The 22357-nt window shown below is 48.4% G+C and overlaps 11 protein-coding genes across 11 annotated transcripts; 2 read left to right on the forward strand and 9 right to left on the reverse strand.

Moving 5' to 3' along the window:
• Positions 1–39: 39 nt before the first annotated feature.
• Positions 40–748, reverse strand: DEU56DRAFT_867427 (SRR1-domain-containing protein; the record flags this gene model as incomplete). Its single annotated transcript, XM_041355426.1, has 4 exons — positions 40–201; positions 227–349; positions 400–539; positions 562–748. The coding sequence occupies 4 exons, from the start codon at positions 746–748 to the stop codon at positions 40–42; spliced, it is 612 nt and encodes a 203-aa protein (XP_041215864.1).
• A 250-nt stretch (positions 749–998) lies between these two features.
• On the reverse strand, positions 999–1945 carry DEU56DRAFT_764535 (uncharacterized protein). Its single transcript, XM_041350919.1, has 4 exons — positions 1830–1945; positions 1626–1778; positions 1459–1556; positions 999–1406 (listed from the first exon to the last, which is right to left on the reverse strand). The coding sequence occupies exons 1-4, from the start codon at positions 1838–1840 to the stop codon at positions 1114–1116; spliced, it is 555 nt and encodes a 184-aa protein (XP_041215865.1). The 5' UTR covers positions 1841–1945; the 3' UTR covers positions 999–1113.
• Positions 1946–6499, reverse strand: DEU56DRAFT_764542 (CRM1 C terminal-domain-containing protein). The gene is made up of 17 exons (XM_041350920.1): positions 6281–6499; positions 6145–6228; positions 5987–6088; positions 5862–5934; positions 5709–5815; positions 5303–5653; positions 4701–5255; positions 4415–4652; positions 4148–4357; positions 3935–4086; positions 3781–3885; positions 3513–3726; positions 3225–3454; positions 3017–3164; positions 2864–2965; positions 2512–2815; positions 1946–2461 (listed from the first exon to the last, which is right to left on the reverse strand). The coding sequence occupies exons 1-17, from the start codon at positions 6284–6286 to the stop codon at positions 2212–2214; spliced, it is 3231 nt and encodes a 1076-aa protein (XP_041215866.1). The 5' UTR covers positions 6287–6499; the 3' UTR covers positions 1946–2211.
• Positions 6495–8235, reverse strand: DEU56DRAFT_764551 (NAD(P)-binding protein). Its single transcript, XM_041350921.1, has 6 exons — positions 7936–8235; positions 7741–7883; positions 7380–7687; positions 7060–7334; positions 6945–7006; positions 6495–6888 (listed from the first exon to the last, which is right to left on the reverse strand). The coding sequence occupies exons 1-6, from the start codon at positions 8100–8102 to the stop codon at positions 6767–6769; spliced, it is 1077 nt and encodes a 358-aa protein (XP_041215867.1). The 5' UTR covers positions 8103–8235; the 3' UTR covers positions 6495–6766.
• A 93-nt stretch (positions 8236–8328) lies between these two features.
• Positions 8329–9295, forward strand: DEU56DRAFT_845601 (uncharacterized protein). The gene is made up of 3 exons (XM_041355124.1): positions 8329–8414; positions 8466–8917; positions 8971–9295. The coding sequence occupies exons 2-3, from the start codon at positions 8499–8501 to the stop codon at positions 9284–9286; spliced, it is 735 nt and encodes a 244-aa protein (XP_041215868.1). The 5' UTR covers positions 8329–8414; positions 8466–8498; the 3' UTR covers positions 9287–9295.
• A 10-nt stretch (positions 9296–9305) lies between these two features.
• On the reverse strand, positions 9306–10869 carry DEU56DRAFT_19357 (uncharacterized protein). Its single transcript, XM_041345000.1, has 4 exons — positions 10452–10869; positions 10354–10390; positions 10185–10298; positions 9306–10132 (listed from the first exon to the last, which is right to left on the reverse strand). The coding sequence occupies exons 1-4, from the start codon at positions 10628–10630 to the stop codon at positions 9644–9646; spliced, it is 819 nt and encodes a 272-aa protein (XP_041215869.1). The 5' UTR covers positions 10631–10869; the 3' UTR covers positions 9306–9643.
• Positions 10870–12311, reverse strand: DEU56DRAFT_19351 (RlpA-like double-psi beta-barrel-protein domain-containing protein-containing protein). Its single transcript, XM_041344999.1, has 4 exons — positions 11842–12311; positions 11771–11791; positions 11638–11721; positions 10870–11589 (listed from the first exon to the last, which is right to left on the reverse strand). The coding sequence occupies exons 1-4, from the start codon at positions 12076–12078 to the stop codon at positions 11110–11112; spliced, it is 822 nt and encodes a 273-aa protein (XP_041215870.1). The 5' UTR covers positions 12079–12311; the 3' UTR covers positions 10870–11109.
• DEU56DRAFT_19365 (uncharacterized protein) lies at positions 12131–16391 on the reverse strand. The gene is made up of 12 exons (XM_041345001.1): positions 15986–16391; positions 15695–15933; positions 15367–15639; positions 14849–15310; positions 14610–14792; positions 13752–14555; positions 13507–13699; positions 13431–13458; positions 13094–13382; positions 12791–13042; positions 12635–12736; positions 12131–12586 (listed from the first exon to the last, which is right to left on the reverse strand). The coding sequence occupies exons 1-12, from the start codon at positions 16101–16103 to the stop codon at positions 12545–12547; spliced, it is 2985 nt and encodes a 994-aa protein (XP_041215871.1). The 5' UTR covers positions 16104–16391; the 3' UTR covers positions 12131–12544.
• A 180-nt stretch (positions 16392–16571) lies between these two features.
• DEU56DRAFT_764563 (uncharacterized protein) lies at positions 16572–18885 on the forward strand. Its single transcript, XM_041350922.1, has 5 exons — positions 16572–17151; positions 17204–17404; positions 17477–17591; positions 17645–17925; positions 17973–18885. The coding sequence occupies exons 1-5, from the start codon at positions 16762–16764 to the stop codon at positions 18642–18644; spliced, it is 1659 nt and encodes a 552-aa protein (XP_041215872.1). The 5' UTR covers positions 16572–16761; the 3' UTR covers positions 18645–18885.
• Positions 18886–19121: 236 nt separating this feature from the next.
• Positions 19122–19863, reverse strand: DEU56DRAFT_19536 (uncharacterized protein). Its single transcript, XM_041345014.1, has 5 exons — positions 19837–19863; positions 19678–19773; positions 19531–19562; positions 19311–19403; positions 19122–19251 (listed from the first exon to the last, which is right to left on the reverse strand). Exons 2-5 carry the CDS (start codon positions 19703–19705, stop codon positions 19207–19209), a joined length of 198 nt encoding a protein of 65 aa, XP_041215873.1. The 5' UTR covers positions 19706–19773; positions 19837–19863; the 3' UTR covers positions 19122–19206.
• Positions 19864–20256: 393 nt separating this feature from the next.
• Positions 20257–22331, reverse strand: DEU56DRAFT_721884 (uncharacterized protein; the record flags this gene model as incomplete). Its single annotated transcript, XM_041347709.1, has 4 exons — positions 20257–21045; positions 21093–21850; positions 21897–22178; positions 22232–22331. 4 exons carry the CDS (start codon positions 22329–22331, stop codon positions 20257–20259), a joined length of 1929 nt encoding a protein of 642 aa, XP_041215874.1.
• Positions 22332–22357: the final 26 nt, after the last annotated feature.

Genomic DNA, 22357 nt, shown 5'->3' on the forward strand with positions numbered 1-22357 from the left:
GGGAACTTCAATATCGCCCACAGTTTCAAAAATCAAAGATCAAACGTACTTGTCCGTGTAATCACTGAACCGGTTCGCGACAAATATCATGCGCCCCAGCTCCTCTTCTGTCCAATTGGCGCCAATAATGTTCTCGTACAGCTTCAGGTCACAATGAGGCATATACAGTATTGTTGGACGGTCTACCGCATGCTTTCCATCCTAGAAACAGGCACTCATAAAACACAGCCATACATATCAGATAAAAAAGACTTGCTGTGTCTGGCAAACATCGCATCCCGAAGCTCTGGAAAAGTGCCTTATCTGCATCCGTAAACACTGGATCATATACGGACACATTCGATGGACCCTATACAAAGAACCGGCGTCAGGGGAAGTAGCGTATAGAATGTAACTTACTATTTGCAAACTGTCACATAAGCTGATGAGGAAAGCAAGTTGCGCTCGAGCCTCACGCGATGTCGAGGGACTCCCCAGACCAAGGCATAACACATCGGGATATGATATATTAGTCTTCTGCAGGGCATCTTGGACCAGACCTGCTAGCAATCAACAGATGACTCAGAGGATGCGAGCCTGCTCCCCAACCTAGACAAGTGGTTATCCAGCCGTTGGATCCAATATCCGCTTTGCACCGATCTACGAGATCTATCAGCAGGGGCGGCTCGTGTCTTCCGTTCCCTCTTCGATTCTTTCGAGCGCGAGCACGGGTCACGGCTTGAGAATATACGAATGAGGCATCTTCCATTGCAGAACAAGATCTTTTGATCTGAGGCTGCGTGGCAGGGGTGGTGTGAATGATATGGAACGGCGAACAAGCGAATATGTGATGGCGGCGTCTGTTTAGATGATAAGCATCCTTACCGGCTCGTAGTAGTACAGAAGTCCGGAGCCCGCTAGCATTGATCCTGTCAGTGTTGCGCCATGGACTGGAATGATGCAAAAAAAGACGTCCTTACCGGTTTGCACAGAAGCCCGGAGATCGCTAGTAATAGTAGTTTGGCAGGAGCGCTATCACTAGATAAGATTGCAATCTGTTTACAATGGAGTCCGCCTTCTTTGTTGACAATCTAGTACTGTACGCCTAAAGTAGCACCAAAACTTTGAAAGCTGCTACAGAGTTTGCAACGCCCACAAATCATCTCCCAGATGCGTGACAATCTCGACAGCGACATCTTTATTCAGCTTCCGCATATCTTCCGTGCTCAGCTCGGTGATTCCGATCCCAACAGCATGCTCTTTTCCTTCAGCGTGCACAGCAACAGCTGTACCTTTTGGTAATGCTTCCTCAGGCGGCGGAAGGTATCCTCCAGCTGAGGTTAATCCGGGGCACATCATGGGAGCCCCCGCCAGTAGAAAGCGAATTGCGCCCCTGTCAACGCCGACTTTAGGTAGAATGGACGGATCTATAGGTGGCGTATGTGTCAACGCCATCATAAGACCCGAAAAAAGGCTTACACTGGTGAAGCAATCGAAGCGTAGGATAGAAAGGCCCATCAAAATGCTGGAAAAAGAGGGGTACGCTTTGAACGGAGTATATTGAAATGTGTTCTCTGCTTCTTGTCATGCAGACCAAGTATGTCAGACACATATTCGTCGGATTCGAGTAAGCTAGAAGGACGTACCATTTCACATGGATCAGAGTTTCTTTCTTGGGCCAGATCTCTTCGAGAGTCTCTGGTCCAATTTTCCATTGCTGAAGTACAGCAGCCCTTATCGATCGTTGTACAGAGGACTTGGGAGGCGTTTGGCCTGCAATATCTGTGGAAGGAGTAAACCTGGGTGCAATCGTAAGTGAACCGCTATGTGAATGCAAGGCTAGTATTTACTTTTTGAACATCGTGATCAAATCGTGATGGTGATGAACAAAGCTAGCTTGAACTTCCTCCACCGAGCTCAATGCACACTACCAAACATTTGTACATGCTAACCAAATGCTAACCATAGATATCATCTCTTTCCGTTCAAGAGTTCACGTCTGTATCAGATATATACTACTTTCTTGTATTGCCTGGCCTACACACTAATACATTAGATATCGAGAACTCAAGAAATCTTCGATAGCAGAATGAGTTGCTATGACAAATGATGATAAAATGAAAACCGTCCACTTCTGAGGAAAGGGAAGTGAAACGTAGTGCATGCAGGGTGAGATGGAGCGCGACTTGTGCGAGGAGCTACAGTAAATGATGGCAGAAAGGCCGGGACCTTTCACGAGATATCCTCATCCTTGTCTTCTAGCTGCGAAGGCTTGAGCATGCCAGGAATACGCATGGCCATCTCTCGTTCTGCTTGTGCCTTCATCTGTGCTTCTGCTTCCTTTTCTTCCAAAAACAGTTCGGCATTATCGCCAGAGGAGAACTCCTTGAGCTGGATGAGGAAGTCACGTAGAGCGAGTTTGAAGCGGTTGATATCGCTGTGGAACTCGCCAAGACCCGAGACGAAGACTTGAACTTGCGAGCTGCAAAAATGACTCAGAAATGCCTGCAGGAAAAGATAAAGGACACGCACTTCTGCACATGAGGGAATGCTGTCTTCAATAGGTTGGCACAATACTCCTTAAGGAAGACAGAATTTGAGACGTTAGGATCTGCCATCTGCGCAGGATCAAATAGGGGTGCCTGGATCTGGTTCGTCTCAACCAGCTGGAACATGCGTGCGAGTAGAAGACTTTGAAGTTTGAAACCACTCTTGTGGTCCGTGTCCGTGAGTACAAAGAATATGTCTTGTACGATACTCAGGAAGTACTGTTGGAAAAAGGCATTGCTGACGGCAGTCTCTGCGGCTGCAAAATTGTTGACCACCTCAAGGCACACTAGAAGAAAATGTTAGCGCGCCCTCTGCGTGTACGTGAAGTGCTCACGGTTAAGTCCGGTGTCAGCAATGTCACGCATCGTGTGCTTGATTGCCCAGATGATACTGTCCATGAAGAGCTTGAACTGTGGCGGTGGAATGCCTAGCAGAGCTGTAAAGCTGTCAGTGCAAAGTAATGATTCTAAAATCGGGAGATGTGTACCCGGGAAACAATTGAGGTTGATTGCCCGAAGGAGCTTGAAGAACCCAACGCGATGTTCTGGATACTCGGAGAAGTCTTGATTAATCATGGTCAACGTAGGCTCGAAGACTGCGTCAAGAATGGCAGGGACTTGAGGAGTCAACAAAGGCTGTGGTTGAAAGACGGGGTGGGGTGAACAAGTGCGGCATTGGACATTCTGTGCACTTACCCCGAGACGACTTGTAATGGTAGCCATCACGTTCAGCACCTCAGCATCTCGTGCAGTCGCTACATTACGGTTGTAGTCACCAAGAATTGCATCCAGTAGTGGCGGCATGAAATTCGTATTCACGGCTTCAAGATCCTCAGCCTTCTTGATATACGTCTCCATCAGTTTCAATATCTCCTTCTTAACGGTGCGCAGCTGCCGTATCTTTGGCGTCTTAGTGGCAATGGTCCCTAATGAATGGGGATGAGAAATGACACAGGATGGAATTGTGAGGGCTGAACCACGGACCTTCCCGAGCTACGGTCTCGCTGATAATGCCACTGACCGCCTTATACAGACCCAGCATGTCCAAAAAGACCCGTCCAATCTGGGGCAGGTAGAAGCTGCCGATAGATGTACAAGCAGACACGTTCGTCTTGAGGACGTTGGACAAAATCTTGATATTATCAAGGTTGCTTAGGACATCCATATTATGTGCCGCTTGAGCCATGAGCGAATCCCACTTGATAAAATCATGAGCAAGGACTTTTCTCGCTCATAAAAGAAGGGTACACACAGCGTTATTTGGTAGCTCCATCAGTTTAGCAATCAGTTTCTCCTGCTGAGGTTTGTTGGGCTGTGCGGAAATCATGTAACCGACGGCCTCGTAGAAAGTGTGTACCTGTCGAAAGAAATTAAGAGACACACTCGGACAAAATCACGCGGCATACCTGCTGAGGTGATAGGTCGACAGTGATGCGATGGAGCAGCCGCAGTATCTCGTCTACGAATGGCTCCTGTTCTCCCGATTGTTGCATGACAAAATGCCTCCTGCACTTCTGAGCAATCTTGATGAACGTGTCGCATGCCATGTCTTGAACACCTGGAGGAGTCATGCAGACGAGGTCAGAGTGACAGGACTATTGCGGCAATAGGCTTCTTGCCTTCGTGGGTCTCATGCATGAACTCGAACAACTTGTTGACTACCGTCTTGAGAAATTTCCAATGTGCCTTCAAGAAGCGCGGATACTGGCCGACGATGTACATGATATCTGAGGCGACGACAGCTTTGTTGTCTTTGCCTCGTTTGATTTCGCACAATCCTAGGAGATCCTTGATGACGGTAACAAGGAAGCGTTTTTCGGTCTCTTCATCTATAGAATGGGGGGGGAGTATAAAACAGATCCGACGGCTAAGAAAATACCACTTACTCATAGCTCCTGATATGCTTCCAATGGCCCAGCAGAGCGTGTTTAAGTTCTGCCAACTCCATTCCGAACCATCGACTTGCTTTGCAAGTTTTTCGGTCAGTATATTTTCGGTGTCCACAACGTCAAGATGCGTAAGATAGACCAGCAGCTCCCGCATCTGCTTATATAGGACAATCGTATCCGATTCCTTCATGAATTCACGAACGATTTCACCCTCGTCGTTTTCGACAATTAGAACCTGGAACCACCATTATATTGGAACCAAGAGAGGATAAGTCAACCGTACCTCCTCTGGCTTAACCATCCGCTCGATAACAACAAGTCTCAAGTTACTCAAGACGTCGCTGTAGATGTTCTTCCTCAGAGACATGCCATTGAGCATGTTTCCGCCGCCGCTCCCGAGGCTTAAGCCCATTAGTAATCCGCTCTCGCCGATAGGAAGAGCCTGGATCTCGTCGTAGAGTTCTGCCACCAGTTTCGACCAGTATTCAAGAGTGATCTTGAAAATCTCGCGCTCGTCAACCTGGGAGATTTTGACCATGTAAAGATGCGCGTTCAACAGAACATCACGGTTCGCCTCGGTCTCGACAGCACGCAAGTGGGTGGACAAGAAGTTGGAGAGGAAGAGGGCTAGGTTGAGAACAAGCTCCTGGCCGGTGTCTGATGCTGAAGCATATGCCGCAGCAATATTGGTGGAAGGAGGAATCATGCGGTTGACGGAGGTCATGACCATGGCGAACAATATGACAAATTTGGGATCGTATTCTGGACCCACGTTCAACCCAGCAATCTCCGCTAGGCATTTGAGCGTCACGTTCCTGAAATCGGGAGCTTCGAGAAACTACAAAGCAGTCAACTCAGTTCGACGAGAAGTAATGACAATCTTACGCGATTTAGGAGTGTGTCGATTATCATGGTCTCGAATATATATCCCAAAGGTATCCAATTCAAAAAACGCAGCAATGTTTCGAGAGTTGCCTTGATCAAACTTGACTTCTGAGCCTCCTCCAAGACTTCTGAACAGAGCTTGAAGATCTCGCTGAATTCACCGCACATCTGATTCTTGAGATTCTTGATCTTGGTTTGTGTCATCTGCTCGGCAGAGAAATCGAAGACTTCTTCAGAAAGCAGCCGCATTATGACCATGTTGTTCTCGCACAGGGAAAGGTTGGTTTTTGAAGACTCCACGAGTTCGGTAATGAAAGTCGGCCAATTATGTGGCCACTCCTGTTTCAAAATCTAATAGGTTTAATCAATATAACCGTGTATGTTCATGTGCGGGTATATCACTCACTTGAACGAGGGCAAGGTTCAGTTTATTGATGTATGTCTTCTCTTTCCGCATGGTGGTCTCGTCCGATGCCACCTTGACGGTGACTCCAACGACGAAATTACGGATTCCTAAACGCGACGTTAGTCACGTCAGTGGCCTGAAAGAATAACCTGCCTAGTCTCTGCCCCTCTGGTAGTGTTTTCCATCGCGTCACAATGAGCTTTTCTAGAATTTGCAAGCCGATGTACTGCGAATACGGAATCAGCAATCATGGATCCAACTTTTGTCGGGAACAGTACCTTGGACTGCGGATACGAGGATCTCTCCAAAACGTCTGGAACCCTGGTCCATGCATCAGGATGTTCTTCAAATTGTGTCAATACATGTTGAGCCATTTGTTGCTGTTCGAATGAATGTAAGTTCATCGCAAACGGGGAACAGTATTTCCGCCACTTACTTCCTGGCCAGAACCAGTATAAAATGCCATGACGACTTTATCCAGCAGGGACACATCGAACTCCCTCGAGAAATCGAGCAAGCCCTAGGTGCTAACTTGAACAACAACAAACGATGATAAAGCGCGAAGAGCTTACCTCCATGATTGCAAGAACGCAGTGCACCTAGGCTGCTACGATATGGCGGTCAAAGATGCCAGGCTCAGCCTCCGTTGAAGGCGATTATTTAAGATGATTATGAACCGCAAAGAAGGGATGTTGGGCAATGGGCACAGGGTCCTCCTCCACATCTAATCTGCTGACATAATATCGCTTCATAATCAGCTCCTGTGGCTCAAGACTTTAGCGCATCTGCCGGTTGAGAATTATTTATTAGTACGGAGGCGTATACAGACTTGGACTGCAACAATATTGGCTAATGCTGCAAGTTGTATGTAAATTTCAGCTATAATATCATGGCGAGTTCGTCGGAACCAGATGCCATCACTTCTGTCTGGTGATCAACTTCTTCGGTGCCTCTTGACGATCCAGATTCGATGTTTATCTCTAGGTAGAAATGTCATCACCAGCAGCAATACGGGTAACGCATTCGAAACATAGTAGTACTTAAATACGTTGTCAGACTCAAAGGCTGTCGTCCACTTTGACTACAACTTTGCCAGTAGCTCGTGAAGTCATGATGCGCTCATAAGCACTGAGAACGTCCTCGAATCCATACACGGAGTCCACCACCAGTTTGAGCTTGCCTTGAAATGCGGTTAACCCCAGAGAAGCCGAACACAAGAAGAATCCAGTACGATACCTTCTGCTACCAAATCGCGCAGCTTTGCAAGATCCTGTGGCTTGTGATTTACACTTACCATACTGTAATTTGACTGTCAGAGATGCACAATGATTTGGTAGCAGACTGCACTGACGTCCACTTTGCATTAACACCACCGAGGAACGATGGCCGAAGTATTTCGCAGCCCAGAGAAAGCAAATTTGCGACGCCGGTAGATCCTCCCCACGACTTCAGATCTGGCCAAGGTCCGGTCGATATGTATACCCCTTTTGGCTTCATGTAGGCATTCGAGGACTTATATAGAGCGGTGTCAGTCAAACCAACAGCGTCGAAGATGATGTCGAATTTAGGCGAAGGCGGATTTTCCATGAAATGCTCGTGAAGAGGTTTTTTAGTGTAATCGACAAACTAGCGAGGAGTCAGCAAAGAAGAACTACAAGAAAGAGCACTTACTTCATCTGCCCCCGCTTTACGACAAAATTCCTCATTTCTTGAAGAAGCACTCGTGACAACCTTGGCCCCAAGAGCTTTTGCAATATAAATAGCATACATCCCAACTGCTGAACTTCCGCCGTTGACAAACACGCTCTGGCCAGCTTGAAGGTTTCCTATATCCACTAGGGCCTGAAAAGCAGTCTCCCCGGCTAGAGGAAGACCGCAAGCCTCGATCACAGATACATTGGACGGCTTCAAGACTAGATTAGCAGCAGGAAGCTTTGTGTACTCCGTCAGCGCCCCCTGCCCAGTCTTCAACTGCAGTGCTATTCAAACACCTGGGTCAACATGGCATGCGCAAGGGAGTAGCAATACTCACTAACTGGTATGAAACCGATAACCTCGTCTCCTGCGGAGAACTCTGTGCCGTTTGCGTCCACTACCACGCCGGCGAAATCATGTTCTGGTGTGATTGGTCTCCTGGCAAGGACGTTGGGCACAGTCGACATGACCTTCCATCCTCTAATGAGATCTGAACTTATGAGTTCAATGAATATCCAGGCATGGCACCTACACCGGATTAAGTGCAGCTGCCTGAACCTTCACAAGCACTTCTCCAGGTGAAAGAGAAGGGACAACCACGTCCGTCTGAAAAACAAGAGATTCAGATGGCTTCCCCCGCTTCACAGCTCTCCAAGCTCGCTGTGTCTTCGGCAGATTGGAAGTTGGACCAGTGCTCATGGTGTCACAAACTTGAAGAACGGATGGCGCACCAGGCCTGGGATTTCGAGCATCCCTTTAAGTATGTACGCGTACGAACCACAGACTGCATGACGAGCCATGTGACGCCGACAATGCCCGATGTGGATCATTGATAATGCTTTTGGATGAATTTTAGACTCCGCGACCATTTAGATTGATCTTCAGGACATTTCGCTCAAGTCTCGCTTAGCTGCTTAGCAGACCTGTTCGTCTGTCTGTAACTTCAACCTACTACAACCAACAGCTAGAATTCAAGGTTTTCTCGGACCACTTGTTCCAAAATTGTTCTAGGTAAGTAGGAAATGCTGCGGCACTCAGGGTGTGTTGACTGTGTGACGCCAGACAATCGAAGCCCCTATCCATCTAGGACAAAACATGACCGAGCGTAGCATTTCCCCCAGCGAAATTATGTCCAGAATATCTTGCTCCGCTACAGACACTTCTGAAGATGAAGTTGTCTGGGGCGTTAGCGATGAATATTCGTCGGAAAGTAGTATAACTGGCAGCGAGGCGGACTATGTTCTGCTACCTCGTATCTCAGTAGAGGGGTCTGACCACGATTCCGGCAACAGCGCCTCGGAGGATGTGCTGTCAGTTGCATTCGATCTATTGTCAGTTGCCAACGTGGACGATGAATCGGACACGAACAAAGTCGACAAACCAAAGCGGACTTGGAAGCCGCATGATAGAGCAGTAAGGGGGGATTCATCCTCTACGAGCCCTTCTCCTCAGACCAACAGTGGAACGAGGACTCTCGATGGTTCATATGAGGATGCTGCAGCATATATCACGCAGTACGTGTTATGTTCTCACTCACTGAGAAATAATGTATTCTTATTGCGGGCAGGCACCTGGACGCTCCTGTCAAGCTGGATGATCCAAGTGCGAAGCTGCGGCTTCTGCAGGCCCTTGGTACCGAATTTGGTATTTACCAAGAGCTGCCCACCAGCATCAAATCAGCAAGAAAGCTTTTGCAAGCCAAAGTTCATGTAAACATTATAGATTATGCAGCCAAGCGGGGAAAAGACCAGGATGCATTACTCCAGATCATGCGTCCCAGCAAGAGTGCTCTACGGAGGGACATTCGGCGAAATGGCCGGAAGAAACCTTTGAAGTGGGTGAAGGAACATGGTTTGAACGTTCTCTTGATTGGCTGCAACTAACGTGCGGGGAAGTTTTATTTCTTCCACCGATTCACAATGTTGTATAGACTTGTATTGCAAGTGTAAATGGTATCAACTTGTTCCTATTGTGCTCGATAAAACTTCATTTGAGCTCGGCTCAAAAGGACAAGAACATGAATTTTACATGACTATGAGAACATATGACTAGCAAGTTCACAGTCAGCGTATTCATGCAAAGGAGTGTTAAAAGAAGGGTATAAACAGCACTGCGACAAATCGACTAGCTTAACGCGCAGAAGATTGTGGAAAGTGTGAAGAAAACCGAGCAAAATATTATGATAAAGATAGACACAGCGTCCTGCATTCCGTGACCAGATGAAACGTTTTAGGGCAAACTTAAATGCCCTCCTCAGCTGCTAACATGACGCCGATATCAACCAAAGCTTGATTCATGACCAAAAGATTCTGGGGGTTGGCGCTGTTTGGCGCAGCCACAACAGCGGTCCCAGTGGGAACAGCAATCCCACTGGCCACACCTGAGCTGTAATTGGTCGTAGAGGCCGAAGAGCTGGAAGTAGCATAACTAGAGGTGGTAGAGGTCGATGAGGTGGAAGTGGAAGTGGGAGTATATGAAGACGTGGTGGGTGTCCATGTCGTCGTTGGTGTCCAGGTCGTGGTAGGGGTCCATGTCGTCGTTGGGGTCCAAGACGTGGTAGGGTCAGGAGTCCAGGACGTAGAGGTGGTAGTAGGGGTCCAGCTGGTAGACGTAGTATCACTTCCGCTATTGAACCACCATGACCCATAGATAACACCTTCTGACTCGGATGCGAAGTAGTCGAAAAGACCGCGAGAGAAGTCGAGTCCACCATAAGGGCAGCCCATACACTAGCCGTGTTTGGGTAAGGAAACATATTGTAAAGCATAGTTGAGAACAGACCTCATCCATGATAACAGCCTGGGCTGTTTTTCCCCCATAAGAAATCGTAATTGACAAGAAGCACATTGGACCAGGATATCCACTGCCGTACTGATCGACATTTAGCGCCACGATCTAGAAGTGACACATAGCGATTAGACGAGAACGTCATATAGATAACTATACAGACGAAGTCACTGGCAACATTGGTGTCTCCACATGCACCCCTTTGAAAAAAATCGAAGTGAGGAGCGATTCGCAAATAAGGCACCGTCGTTGGGAACTCACAGGCCGACATCATAGAAGGTGAACCGAGAGTTATCGAAGGAACGTTTTTGGACATCTACATCGCCCCTGGCGCGAATGGCAAGTTCTTGGTGACGTCTGCCCCAGTGATTCCCATGAGTGCTGGCAAAACTGAAAGGAATGATTGCAAAGAGAAAACCGAGAATCGTAGTAACCCGCATTGCACAATTTCCAAGGCAGGAAGGGCACAATTTTGTTCCACGAGCGGGTGGTCTGTGGTGAATTTGAAAGAGCGTATACACAAGGGAATGACTAGCTCGTAAGAATACAGCTTTTCTGCTTGAAGTCTAAGGAAGGGAGTGGTCTATATTACAACGGCAACGGGTGAAATCTCTTCACGACCAACCACTACCTGGCTAGGACCCCAGGAACACCCTCAATATTTAACTACCAAAGCTGTCCAGCATTCAATTGCAACGCAGTGATTGGTTAACAGTATCATCGACTAGTCAACTGCCCCCCGAAAATTGGGACAGGCAATGTGATGTACGGTATTATGTGGGTATAGCAGCTGCTAGCTGAAGAATAAGTCCATTGAACTTTAACGAGCTCGAGAAATGTCCACAAAGTAGATATAGCATGTTGCCGTACTTTTGTCATAGAATCCGCAGCAGACTCTACGAATCTGAAACAGACAATATTACGTCTGAGCGACACCAAGAAATTCGCCAAGGTACACCATTGCCAGGTTGAGGTTCATGAGAACGGCGTTTCCGGTTGACGCAGGAACAACCCCAGCACTCTCCACTACAGAATTAGCAGTTGTTGTGCTTGAGGCACTGCTCGACGCCGAAGAGGACGAAGAACTAGAAGTGGTTGAGGTTGAGAAACTGGAGCTGGATGAGCTTGTGATTGTCGCCGACGTCGAGGACGGTGTAGGGCTGGGACTCGGGGTTGTCGAAGGTGGAGGCGGGGTCCAGGTTGTAGTTGGCGTTGGCGACTGCCAGACAATGGTTGGCAATATGGGTGCTTGATAGGTGGATGTAGGCGACGGTGCCGGTGCCGGAGCAGGGGCGCTACCGAAGGACCATGTACCATAGAGCACACCGCTAGAAAGCGGAGCGAAGAACTGGAAAAGGCCTTCGGAAAAATCAAGGCCACCGAAGGGGCATCCAGGACACTACTTTGAGTGTCAGACTGATCCAATTGATATCGTGATGCTCTTTACCTCGTCAACAATCTGAGCCTGAGTTGTCAGTCCGCCGATAGTAATTGTGATCGTTTGGTAGCAATTTTGACCACCTTGGTATTGCTAAAAACCATTGAATGACTATATAACGACGTGAAAATTAGATTCTCACCGCTGAATTCAGCGCAACTATCTAGAAAATCAAATTTAGTGACAAGTGATTAATTTGAAGTGACCACATACATAGTCGCCAGGTTGGTTTGTTGAACCACAAGCACCAAGACCGTCCGCATAGTAAGTGAAACGGGAATTGGGGTAGTCGCGTTTGTACATATCAACATCTCCTGACGCCCGAACTGTGAGGTCCGAATCCAGGCGCTTTACATGGCGTCGGTGGACTTGGTGAGCATTGCTGGCTGACACCGAGCACCATGATAGCGCTAATGGCAGTAACACCGACAACTGAGCAAGGAGCCTCATGGCTTAGACACCCGGTCAGCCTAGAAAACAAGTAGAGAACGTGAGGGTTGACGGGCTGGATATCTGAGAACAAAAAGAGTGACTAGTCGTTGCTGCGAAAACTTTGGACACGGAAGGTGATGGTTAGAAAGTAAACAAGAGTGAGGCGACGCTTGGAATACATATTGTACGGAGACTCTTGTTACTATCACAGTGTCACTTACCTAAAGCTTAAGCTGCATTCAGACACCCAGCTAGCCGATTGGCCTCAAAAATAGACCTAACGCCCAACAAAGGCGCCGACAGCAATATTTGGTATGCGTGAGGTTTTGTCCACGGGTATGAGTACCTTTTCAATTGCGATGCTCTTGACTATGTTTCAATTCGAGACTCAGTGGACTGGCAAAGATAGTACGACAAGTTCTAGGATTCTAGCCTTGGCTGCCTTACTACACTAAATACATTTGTAATCCAACATATGATCCCATCATTTAAGTTCCACTTGTGTGGGAGGGTCGATGAACATCGTCTATGAACAAATGAGCTTGGCATCAGAACAGTTACTTAATGTACTCACTGTCACAAATTTCAGGACCTCGTCGATGGCAAGCACGGGCAAGCTGAGGTACAAGACCATCTTCCATTCAGCCCAGTTCAACGGTGTTATTTGGAAGAGCGCCTGGGAAGAACCATTTAACTTGCCAATTCGGTGAGATAAACGCAAAGGACTGACCGTGAAGAACGGAATATACAAAATGGCAAAATGAAGTGCCATGCTGAGAGTTATTGCTCCAACAAGGAACGGGTTCTTCCATACGGGTAATCGCAACAGACTCTCATTTTCAGATAGCGAGTTCATGGCGTTGAACATCTCCACCGTGACCAGAATCGACAGGCTCATGGTTGTTGCCCGATGTGACATAACGTTCGTGAACATCTCGCACCCAATTTCCGGGAAGAGCGTGGAGCATTGGTGGAAATGCGTCTGTTAGACTCATCAGCAGGGAACGGATGATTGAGTTAGGGCAATACATACAAGTTGATGGAACGTGATCTGCGGCCCTTCTGAGTAGAAGACGAACCACCACCCATATCCGAACACGGTAGCACATCCGACGTAAATACCAACGACCATGTAACGGAAGAACAGCCATTTTCCAACAAGAGGTTCACGGCTGTTTCTTGGAGGCACCCGCATGATGGAATGATCTGGAGGGTTGAACCCAAGGGCGGTTGCAGGCAAACTGTCTGTAACGAGGTTGACCCACAGGAGTTGCACCGGAATGAGGGCCTCTGGCATTCCTAGTAGAACAGTCAAAAATATGCTGTGGTAAATTGTCAGTATCCATCCAGGACCACAGCAGTAACCCTACCTGACGACTTCGCCAATATTCGACGAGACTAGACATAGTCAGCAGGAAGGACTGAAACAAGGTGGATCGCGCTCACTTAGGTATCGGATAAATTGCTTAGTATTGTTGTATATGAGTCTACCTTCTTCAACCGCAAGCTCTATAGTTGCAAAATTGGAGTCCGCGAGCACCATATCGGCGGCCAGTTTGGCAACGTCAGTACCGCTTCCCATGGCGACACCAATATCTGCCTTTTTCAGTGCCGGGGCATCGTTTACACCATCACCAGTCTAGAAAGAGATGTCTTAGCTAACAGCAAAGATGTTAAGTACGCCGACCAACCATCGCTACAACCAGGCCGAGCCCTTGGAGGATATCAACAAGCTGGGTCTTGTGCGCGGGTTCTGTTCGAGTAAAGAGACTAGCACGTTGTACGGCCTTGACCTTCTCCTCAGGACTGAGGTCATCAAGTTCCCGGCCAGTGTAGCTCTTTCCTGTTAAGTCTTCGTTCTCGCCGAAGATCCCGATTTGCCTGCAGATCGTTTCTGCAGTGCCCTTATTGTCACCAGTGATGCAGATAACACGAATTCCAGCAGCTCTACAGTTCGCAACAGCGAGACGGACCTCCGGCCTTGGAGGATCGAGCATTCCAACCAGAGAAACGAACACCAAGTTCTGTTCAAAACGAGCATAATCGTTGGTGTTTTGACTTTGATAGTGAACAGGATCAACGTCTTGAACGTCTACGTAGGCAAGGGCCAGAGTGCGGAGACCAATGGAACCGTAAGAAACCGTTTGCGCGAGGAGTACCTTACGAAGCTCTGCCGTTAATGGGATGACCTTGCCATGTACCATGACTGAAGTACACCGGTCCAAGACAGACTCGGGGGCTCCTTTGACAAAGAGGGCACCCTTTCCATTCAGCCGTACAAGGACAGACATCATCTTGCGGTCACGTGAAAATTCCATGGTGAGTAGCTTCGGGATGGAGCGCTCATAGTACTCATTCACTACACTCGCCCTCACGGACGGCGAAAGTGTAGAGAGGGACTGGGATACTTCTTTGTCCGAGCAACCAATCTTCTCTACGAGGACTTTCAAGGCAGCTTCAGTCGGCTCCCCCACGTTACTATACGAGTCCTTGTCCTAGAAATACCAATGAGGATAGAGAACACCAATTAGCAGTGGGGTAGAGCTCACAGAATGATAGACGATTTTTGCATCATTACAGATGGCGCTAATCTCCGCGAGACGTCTGAGGGGATCAGTTTGCAAATTCACGGTCTTTCCGTTGGTTGAGGTGATCGAGCCATGTGGGGAATAAGTTGTACCTTCGACGGTATAATCTTCTGGAAGGCCGCTTTGCGCATTGATGACGAGGAACTTGAGAAGTAAAGTTGGGTGAGATGCATCTCATACTGCAGTAAATCGCATATCACCTTTGAAACACACATCTGGCTGGTAGTGAGAGTGCCTGTTTTGTCCGAACAAATGACATTGGTACATCCGAGGGTCTCCACACTTGGTAAATTCCTGACAATCGCGTTCTTCTGCGCCATCTTCTTGGTTCCTAAAGCCAAACATGCTGTAATGACGGCAGCAAGACCTTCTGGGATAGCAGCCACAGCAAGAGCCACGGCAATTTTGAAGTAATAAATAGCGCCCTTCATCGCACCGTGGTGTGCAGGATCCCAGAAGTGCCGGAAATTGACCAACCACACCAGGACACAGATTACAGTGATCACTTTGGCCAACATATCACCGAAATCGTCGAGTTTGCGTTTGAGCGGAGTCTTTTCACTGATTTGCTGCGAGATTGAATGATGGATGTGGCCAATAGCGGTTTTCTGGCCAATGAAAGTGACGATGGCTCGCGCACTGCCGTTGACTACTGTGGTACCCTAAATATACTGATGAATACCCTATTAAACGTCGAGAAGGCAAAGAGAGCGCTTACAGAGAACAACATATTTGTCATGTCCTGCTTGACAGCGCCGGTGTCGGAGACAACGTCGACCGACTTGTTCACGCTAACGCTCTCGCCAGTGAGGATAGCCTGGTCCACCCTAAAGCTGCTGGAGGAGATGGACATGATTCTGCAATCCGCTGGAATTTTGTCACCGACTGCAACTGAAACAATGTCACCTGGAACGAGTTCGGAGGCATGGATGCGGGCCAACTGGCCAGATCTGAGAACTTTAGCCTCATCTGGTGAATATTCCTTTAAGGCCTGCACGAACACAGTTGAACATTGGCGTTTAACGAGACCACACAATATAACTCACGTCTATAGCTTTCTCCGCGTTTGTTTCTTGTATTACCCCAACAGTTGCATTCGCGATAAGAATGAGCAATATGACAGTGGGTTCAACAAACGCTCCAAATAATGTGGTATCTTCAGAGTCATCTAGCAATGCCAAAACGAAGGATATAACTGCCGATGCAAGCAGGATCAACACTAGCTGGTCCTTGAACTGTTCTAGAACAAGCTCCCATAGTGGAGTCGGAGGGTCTTCTGGAAGCTCTGCAAGGAATATTAGCTCCCAAAACAAAACAAATGAACAAGGCGGACCAACCGTTCTTTCCATACACCTCTGCATGCTTGGCTGCGTGGGCTGCAGTTAGTCCGCGCGAACTGTCAACACCAAAGTGCTCTAGGACTTGCCCCGGAGTACTAGTCCAAGGATGATCCATGACCGTAACGAAGAAAAAAGATAGTACAGATGCGGGACCCAGCACCTTTAAGCACCGGAATTTGCTTTAACCTGGTTGTGCTGAGAAATTTGTGGCTGACGTGTCCGATTTGTTTGCGCAAGTTGTCGAAGAGTTGTCCATGAGGACATTGGATATGTTGGCTGTGCCAAGTCAGCTGGTTGCGAGCTGCTGAGCTCGAGTCGGAGAGTCTTTAAGATGGGCGGTATAATACTGTTCAGTGTCAATCATGTTCATTATGGTAATAAGAGGGCTGATCACACATGTAGTACGTATCAACAAGCACGCCATCGCACACAGGCGCAATTGGTTAACTTCAATATTACTTGTCAGCTCATCAGATTCTAAATTGCTTTTTTTGTGGCCCTTAGACTTTCCACCCTTACAAAACAACATGAAAGCCTAGCTAACTACGTAGCATGTACTAGCACGTACCAGTCTAGGGCCAGCTCATAAGATAACGATTTCTTTGAAATTCGGGCCGTCGACTTGCCACCAAACACAAATACAAGTAAATATACTACGGTGACCTAATTCGCAGTGAACAGCAAAGGAAGTCGCGCATACGACGGTCTCGCCGCCCAACTTCGTCTGGTCTCTGTAAACTTACCGAGACGTTATCGTCTTTGGAACTGAAGCCATGGGCAACACCAGCTCGTCATCCACACGCGGCCATCACGACGATACTGTAGACTATGGCCATCTCGCTCCTCAGGGCGTCTACACTGGGCCTAATGACTGGAATCATGGGATCGTTACCCAGTTCATTGTAGATCGCAAGCTTGCTCCTTTCTATCGACCTCTAGAAGATTACAATGAAAACTGGGACGATGAGCAGATCATGTCAGCCAGGAGGGTCCTCCCAGATTCTGACAGCGGCCACTCCGACACTACTCCCACAAGGGTTGACTCACGAGATTGCTCAAAGCCTGCTAATCAATCTAAGCGGCCCGTTGCATTGAAGGAGCCCTCTCGTTGTCCAGAGGCCGCCGTTTACAGAGGTGCTGTCGAATGCCCAATATGTTTCCTTGTGCGTTATCTCTCACGTGCGTCATGCAACAACTGAGTAATTTGTGCCTTAGTATTATCCCCCTAATATGAACCATTCAAGGTGTTGCGATCAGGCAATATGCACGGAGTGTTTTGTTCAGATAAAGAGGACCGAACCCACGGCTACACATCTCGTATCTGAACCAGCAGCATGCCCATATTGTGTACAGGAGAATTTTGGTGTGGTATATACTCCTCCTCCATGGCGTACTGGAATTGGGAGCGACGGAACGGTTCGTTCTCCTTAGACATATTCCTCACCATAACTGATGAGATTACTTCGTTGTTTGCTCGTTGCTATTCAGTCCCCACCAGTATGGGCTGAGACTTCCAAAGCCTCGCAGCAGAATTTGTCTAGCGCGGCTCACAAGCGACGCCGCAAGAGCTTTGGTCATGATAGTCCGGAAGTGGTTACGACAGGTAAATGACTCGTTCCCAATTCGCACATATACATCATGTCTTCCTGTGCATAGATCAAATACGGCCAGACTGGGAAGCTAAGCTTGCCGCTGTTCGAGCTGCGGTTACGCGCCGTGCAAATAGGCGAATAATCATGCGTCAAGTAGGGGACAGACTCATCCCAGTCGGTGTGACGAGTGGCCGTGTTCATCCACTACCGACCGGCGATGGTCAGGACGGCGGTGAAGTGGACCCTGGTGCCACCCGAAGAAGCCGGCGGCATAGAAATAATGGTCAACCGGATATCAGCCAGTTACTGGGTCAGATGGGGCTCGGTGGCCAAGATTTGGAAGAGGTATTAGCTTTGTACTCTGAAGTATATCAACTAATGTCCATTTTCAGTTAATGGTCATGGAGGCTATGCGCCTTTCACTTATGGAGCATGAAGAGCAGCAGAGAAAAGAAGAAGAGAAGCGCAAGAAAGAAGCTGCTGCTGCTGCTTCAGGGGGACATATAGAGGGAGATACTCCTGGTCGGTCGAGCGAGGATCAAACGACCACCAACACAGTAGGGAACGACGCTTCCAATAGCTTATCGGCGGCCCGGAGCTTGGAATCGGGAGAGGCCACAGCCGAAGCGAATCACGGTGGTAGTCGGGCAATGACTCCTGTAGCAGGTCAACCAACCTCTTCATCTCACTCGCAGACACCCGTTGATACCAGCGCCACCCGCAGTGACGGGACAATCTCGATCTCAGCCCAACCGCGATGCATGACACCGGGTGCTTCATTTCCGATGGTTGGTGATGGAATTATTGATTCCACGGCATCGGCAGTGCCCAATGGAGTAGTCAAGCTTTCAAGTCAGAATGCTTCCATGTATATTGACAACATGAAGCCATCCACAGGGACGCCTGGTGCGGCCTCCATATCGTCCTCCATTTCCAGCCCCAATACTCCAGGACAATCATCTTATGACGCCCTTCCATCTTCACCAGAATCGTTAATGGAAGAGCCGTTGTTGAACACGGACTTGGTTTCAGTCACGGCTGCCGCAAAGCCCGCTGGTTCCTGATCGCCAATCGTGGTGGTATTGGGGATTGGTGGGTGGTATTAGTATTTTGTCATTCATCGTTTATAGATCCTGGAGGAGCATCTTTCGTAATTCCTAATGTTTGCATACTTTCTTTGAGCTTGACATTTCAGCCCTGTTGAATACATCACCACTGTAGCTATCTGACATGTCGTTTCAATGAATTTGATTTGTTCGCCGCTAGCGGAATTGCCGCGGAAGTCGTCGACTTCGTGGAAGATCGGTGTCATGTGGGCGAAACTCGGAGATGTATATATCTTGGTGACTCATTTCATCCGCGGAGGTATGATGGTGAGATGCTTTCTCACTGTTACGGTGAAAGGGCTGCATGGGCGGGTGCAATTCTTTCTGATGACAATGTATCCTTGCCGGCATGTTCCTTCGTCTAGTTATTGGTGGTCTCACGACGGGTCTGGAGACCGAGAACGACCGTGATTGCGGATGCCGTCGAGCGGCACCGCAAACAGGACATTAACAAATGCGGCAGTGAATAACATACTGTCCAGTAATAAAGCGAGAGCCCTAACATGCAGAGAAATGTAAGCTACCGCTGATTGGCCCATATAGGTTTTCCCGCGTCTGGATCGCTCTAGTCGTATAGAAATTGGATAAGAAGGCCGTCGCGTCAGAGCGTGAAAATATACTAACCTGAGCATCGATTTGGCGTTTTATGGTTTGTTCTTGGGCGAGTCTGGCCGCACGGTTTGCATCAACCTTTCGCCGCAGATCAGGTGACATCGCCTGCGCTTATGATGAGAACACGGTTCTACTGAACACAAAATGCAAAGGCAGCTTCATAGCCCTCGGAACAAATTCGAACGGAGCAGCATGCATGTCCAATTGCGAAAAAGACGGCGAAAGAACTCACGGCATATGTCTGTTCAGGTGTAGGTACGGTCGCTACAAATCAAGAACAAAGGCAATGACATTCAATCAGGAGGAACAGGAGAGGGTCATCCAAAAAAAGTAGGCGAATCAGATGGTGAAGGCCCCCGGGTCATAGTAGAAGACGAACCGTTCATCAGAAGGTAACCCAGGCCCATCACTGGCGCAGCATTTCAAGTGCCGTGCATCATGTGCATGCAGTGAAAAACACAGTTCAAATTCGCGTCGGCAATCCCAGTTACAATCAGCTTCTGTGTTTGTCGGTTCGAGGATTATCAGAAAGACTCACGACCGCCTCCTAGTAATGTCATTCTGAACCATGGAAAACTCATTGTGTGCGAGAGATTCTTGCGATTGGTAAGTTGTCAGGTAAGGTCCGGAGGCATGGCCATGCGCAAGCACAGTATTTACTTATTTGTATCTCAGCATCATTGGCGCATCATACCTGGAACTCTTCGGAACATGGACCACCGTATTACAATACCCATCAATTCTGTATGTACTGCCTTGGTAAAACCGAGGTGGGTGTATGTGCCAACGAAACTGAAAAGTATGCAATGATAGTAGAGTTGGACGTTCTACAGTGAGTCGTGCTGGTATAAAATCGATGATGAAGGACTATGCAGAGAGATCCTATGCTAGAGAAGGAAAGCACGACAGCAGGAAACAGTGCGCGATAAATAGTGTAGAATGCAGAGAATCCGTGTACTCAGCCCTCCGCGTGCACATATGTCCGTATGACTTGTTGGCCCGTCATCTTCCTCCGCTGGGACACAAAACCCATCATATCCGCAGTGCTTCTGCGGCTTACCAATTCTATCCTTGCTAGTTCTTCCTCCCACGCACGCATTTCCACTTGTCCGACTTTCTCGAACAACAAGCTGCCTTCTGCACGACCGGCACTTTCAGGTATTGCCGAGTGGGCTCCTTCCGAGCTCACACTTGTACTGGAATGGCCAAGCCGCGGGGCTTCAACCCACTTCTGGTTGAAAACACTACGGCTACCGCGTTTGGTCGCAGGTCCACTGTATGCAGTTTCAGGGCGTAGAGGGACGGGGAGTCGATTGCTATGATCGTGAAGCGGATCATACCCTCGCGAATCGTACCCGTGTGGCGTATCCCGTGGCCCAGCAGAAGTGTGGGGTCTGCGCGTGGACTTTAGCTTGTATTTGCTCCCGGGTTGTGGGGACGATGCGGATGAAAACTTGTGCTTATGCTCAAGCGATATTTCAGGCTCATGGCCGCCTTTAGACGTGTTGGGCGCCTTTTCTGGTACTTGGGCAACTGAAGGAGGGCTACGAGGTGGTGATGGTAGTTGAGTATTTGTGTTTGGACGATCTCGCTTTGATCGTTTGGGGGACCTAGACTTGGACTGGCTTGCGGCGGAATAACGTGAAAGAGCCAATTGGCGCTGAGCCTCATTGGTTGAGACTACGATAATTTCCTTGTCGTCGAGCTCGACGGTTTCAGCGCTCGAGTTGGGGGAGGAGACGATCAACTGAAGCACAAAATTAGACAAACAACAAGAGAAAACGTGCAATATACCTTTACGCGAATAAAAAACTTGATAGAAACCATGTCGGTCTGAACAGTTTCTCCAACCGTCCATCGGCTACTGGGACTAGCATCGGGCCAAGAAAAGGTGAGTGTCTGACGCCAGGTCCCAGTGGAATCCCGAGCGAAGCGATGGGAAGATTCAAGATGAGCAAAAATATGCGTTGCTGTCCGTTCGCCTGTGTGAGTCGAAGGCGAGGCACTAGGCACGGATGATTGATGTTGTGGCAGAAGAGGCCGCGTGTCAGACACCAAGGAAGAGGATGAGGAAAAGTGGTGAAGGTCATTGGAAGATGACGCTGCAGACATGATGTCGCTGGAGTGTGCTGCGACAGACTGATGATCATGAGAGTGTGATTCTTGATTTGATATGAGGTATGAGTGTGGCGATAATGTAGGTGCTGATGATGTTGAAGTACCAGGAGATGATATTGGGAGTTCGGAGAATTGTATTCTTCTTTCAACGACGGCAGTCGCACTGCGAATGGATACAGCTGGATCGAGTGGTTGGACAGTGACTTGTAAAGAAACGATATCGAGGGGGCCAACAGGTTTGGTGGGGAGTAAAATACGATAATGGAGTGAAGGTGCTCTAGACTTGGTGCTCAAGGATGATAGATAAGATGTTGGGGGCGGGGTTACTGGAGAGGGAGGAGGGACGTTCCCTGGTAGGTCATGGCGGATCAAATAGAGATCGTAATGTTTAAGCAAGCGAGAGCCGACGCCCGGAATGGGAGCGTGATTGACGACTAAACGACGTAAGACAAGAGCGATTGAACGCCTGAAATCACATACCAGCCTCGATTCGCCAACATATTCGGTACTCTTGGAAGTAAAGAGCTGTGCTGGGTCCAGTAGTATGAAGTGGCATGGAAAGTCGGAATGGGTATTCCGTATTTCCAATCTCTGCCCAATCTTGGCCGTCTGGTTTCTTCCATAACGTGACGGAGTTTTCTACCAAGATATTTGTCTGTACTGTGCCCAAGCGACCGTGGCGAAACTCGTAACAGCGAACGAAGACTGTTATATCTTTTGCAGGGAGATGTTTTCCATCCTGCTCGATTTCAGTACGGACGACTGAGTGAACGTATATTAATACGCGATATGAATTGATGGGAAAATAGACGGACCTCCTTCAAACTTGAGGGGTGTCAAGCCGAGGTAGCCAGTGCATGGAAAGAAGCGGACACCATGGTTGCCTTTGGGGGAGACAAGGGTGAGCTTGACCATGACGGGGGAGTGGAACGAGGAGGACG

Source organism: Suillus clintonianus (genome assembly GCF_016758775.1).
Source record: "Suillus clintonianus strain FC179 chromosome Unknown DEU56scaffold_1, whole genome shotgun sequence".
In the NCBI taxonomy this organism is placed as follows: Eukaryota; Fungi; Basidiomycota; class Agaricomycetes; order Boletales; family Suillaceae; genus Suillus; species Suillus clintonianus.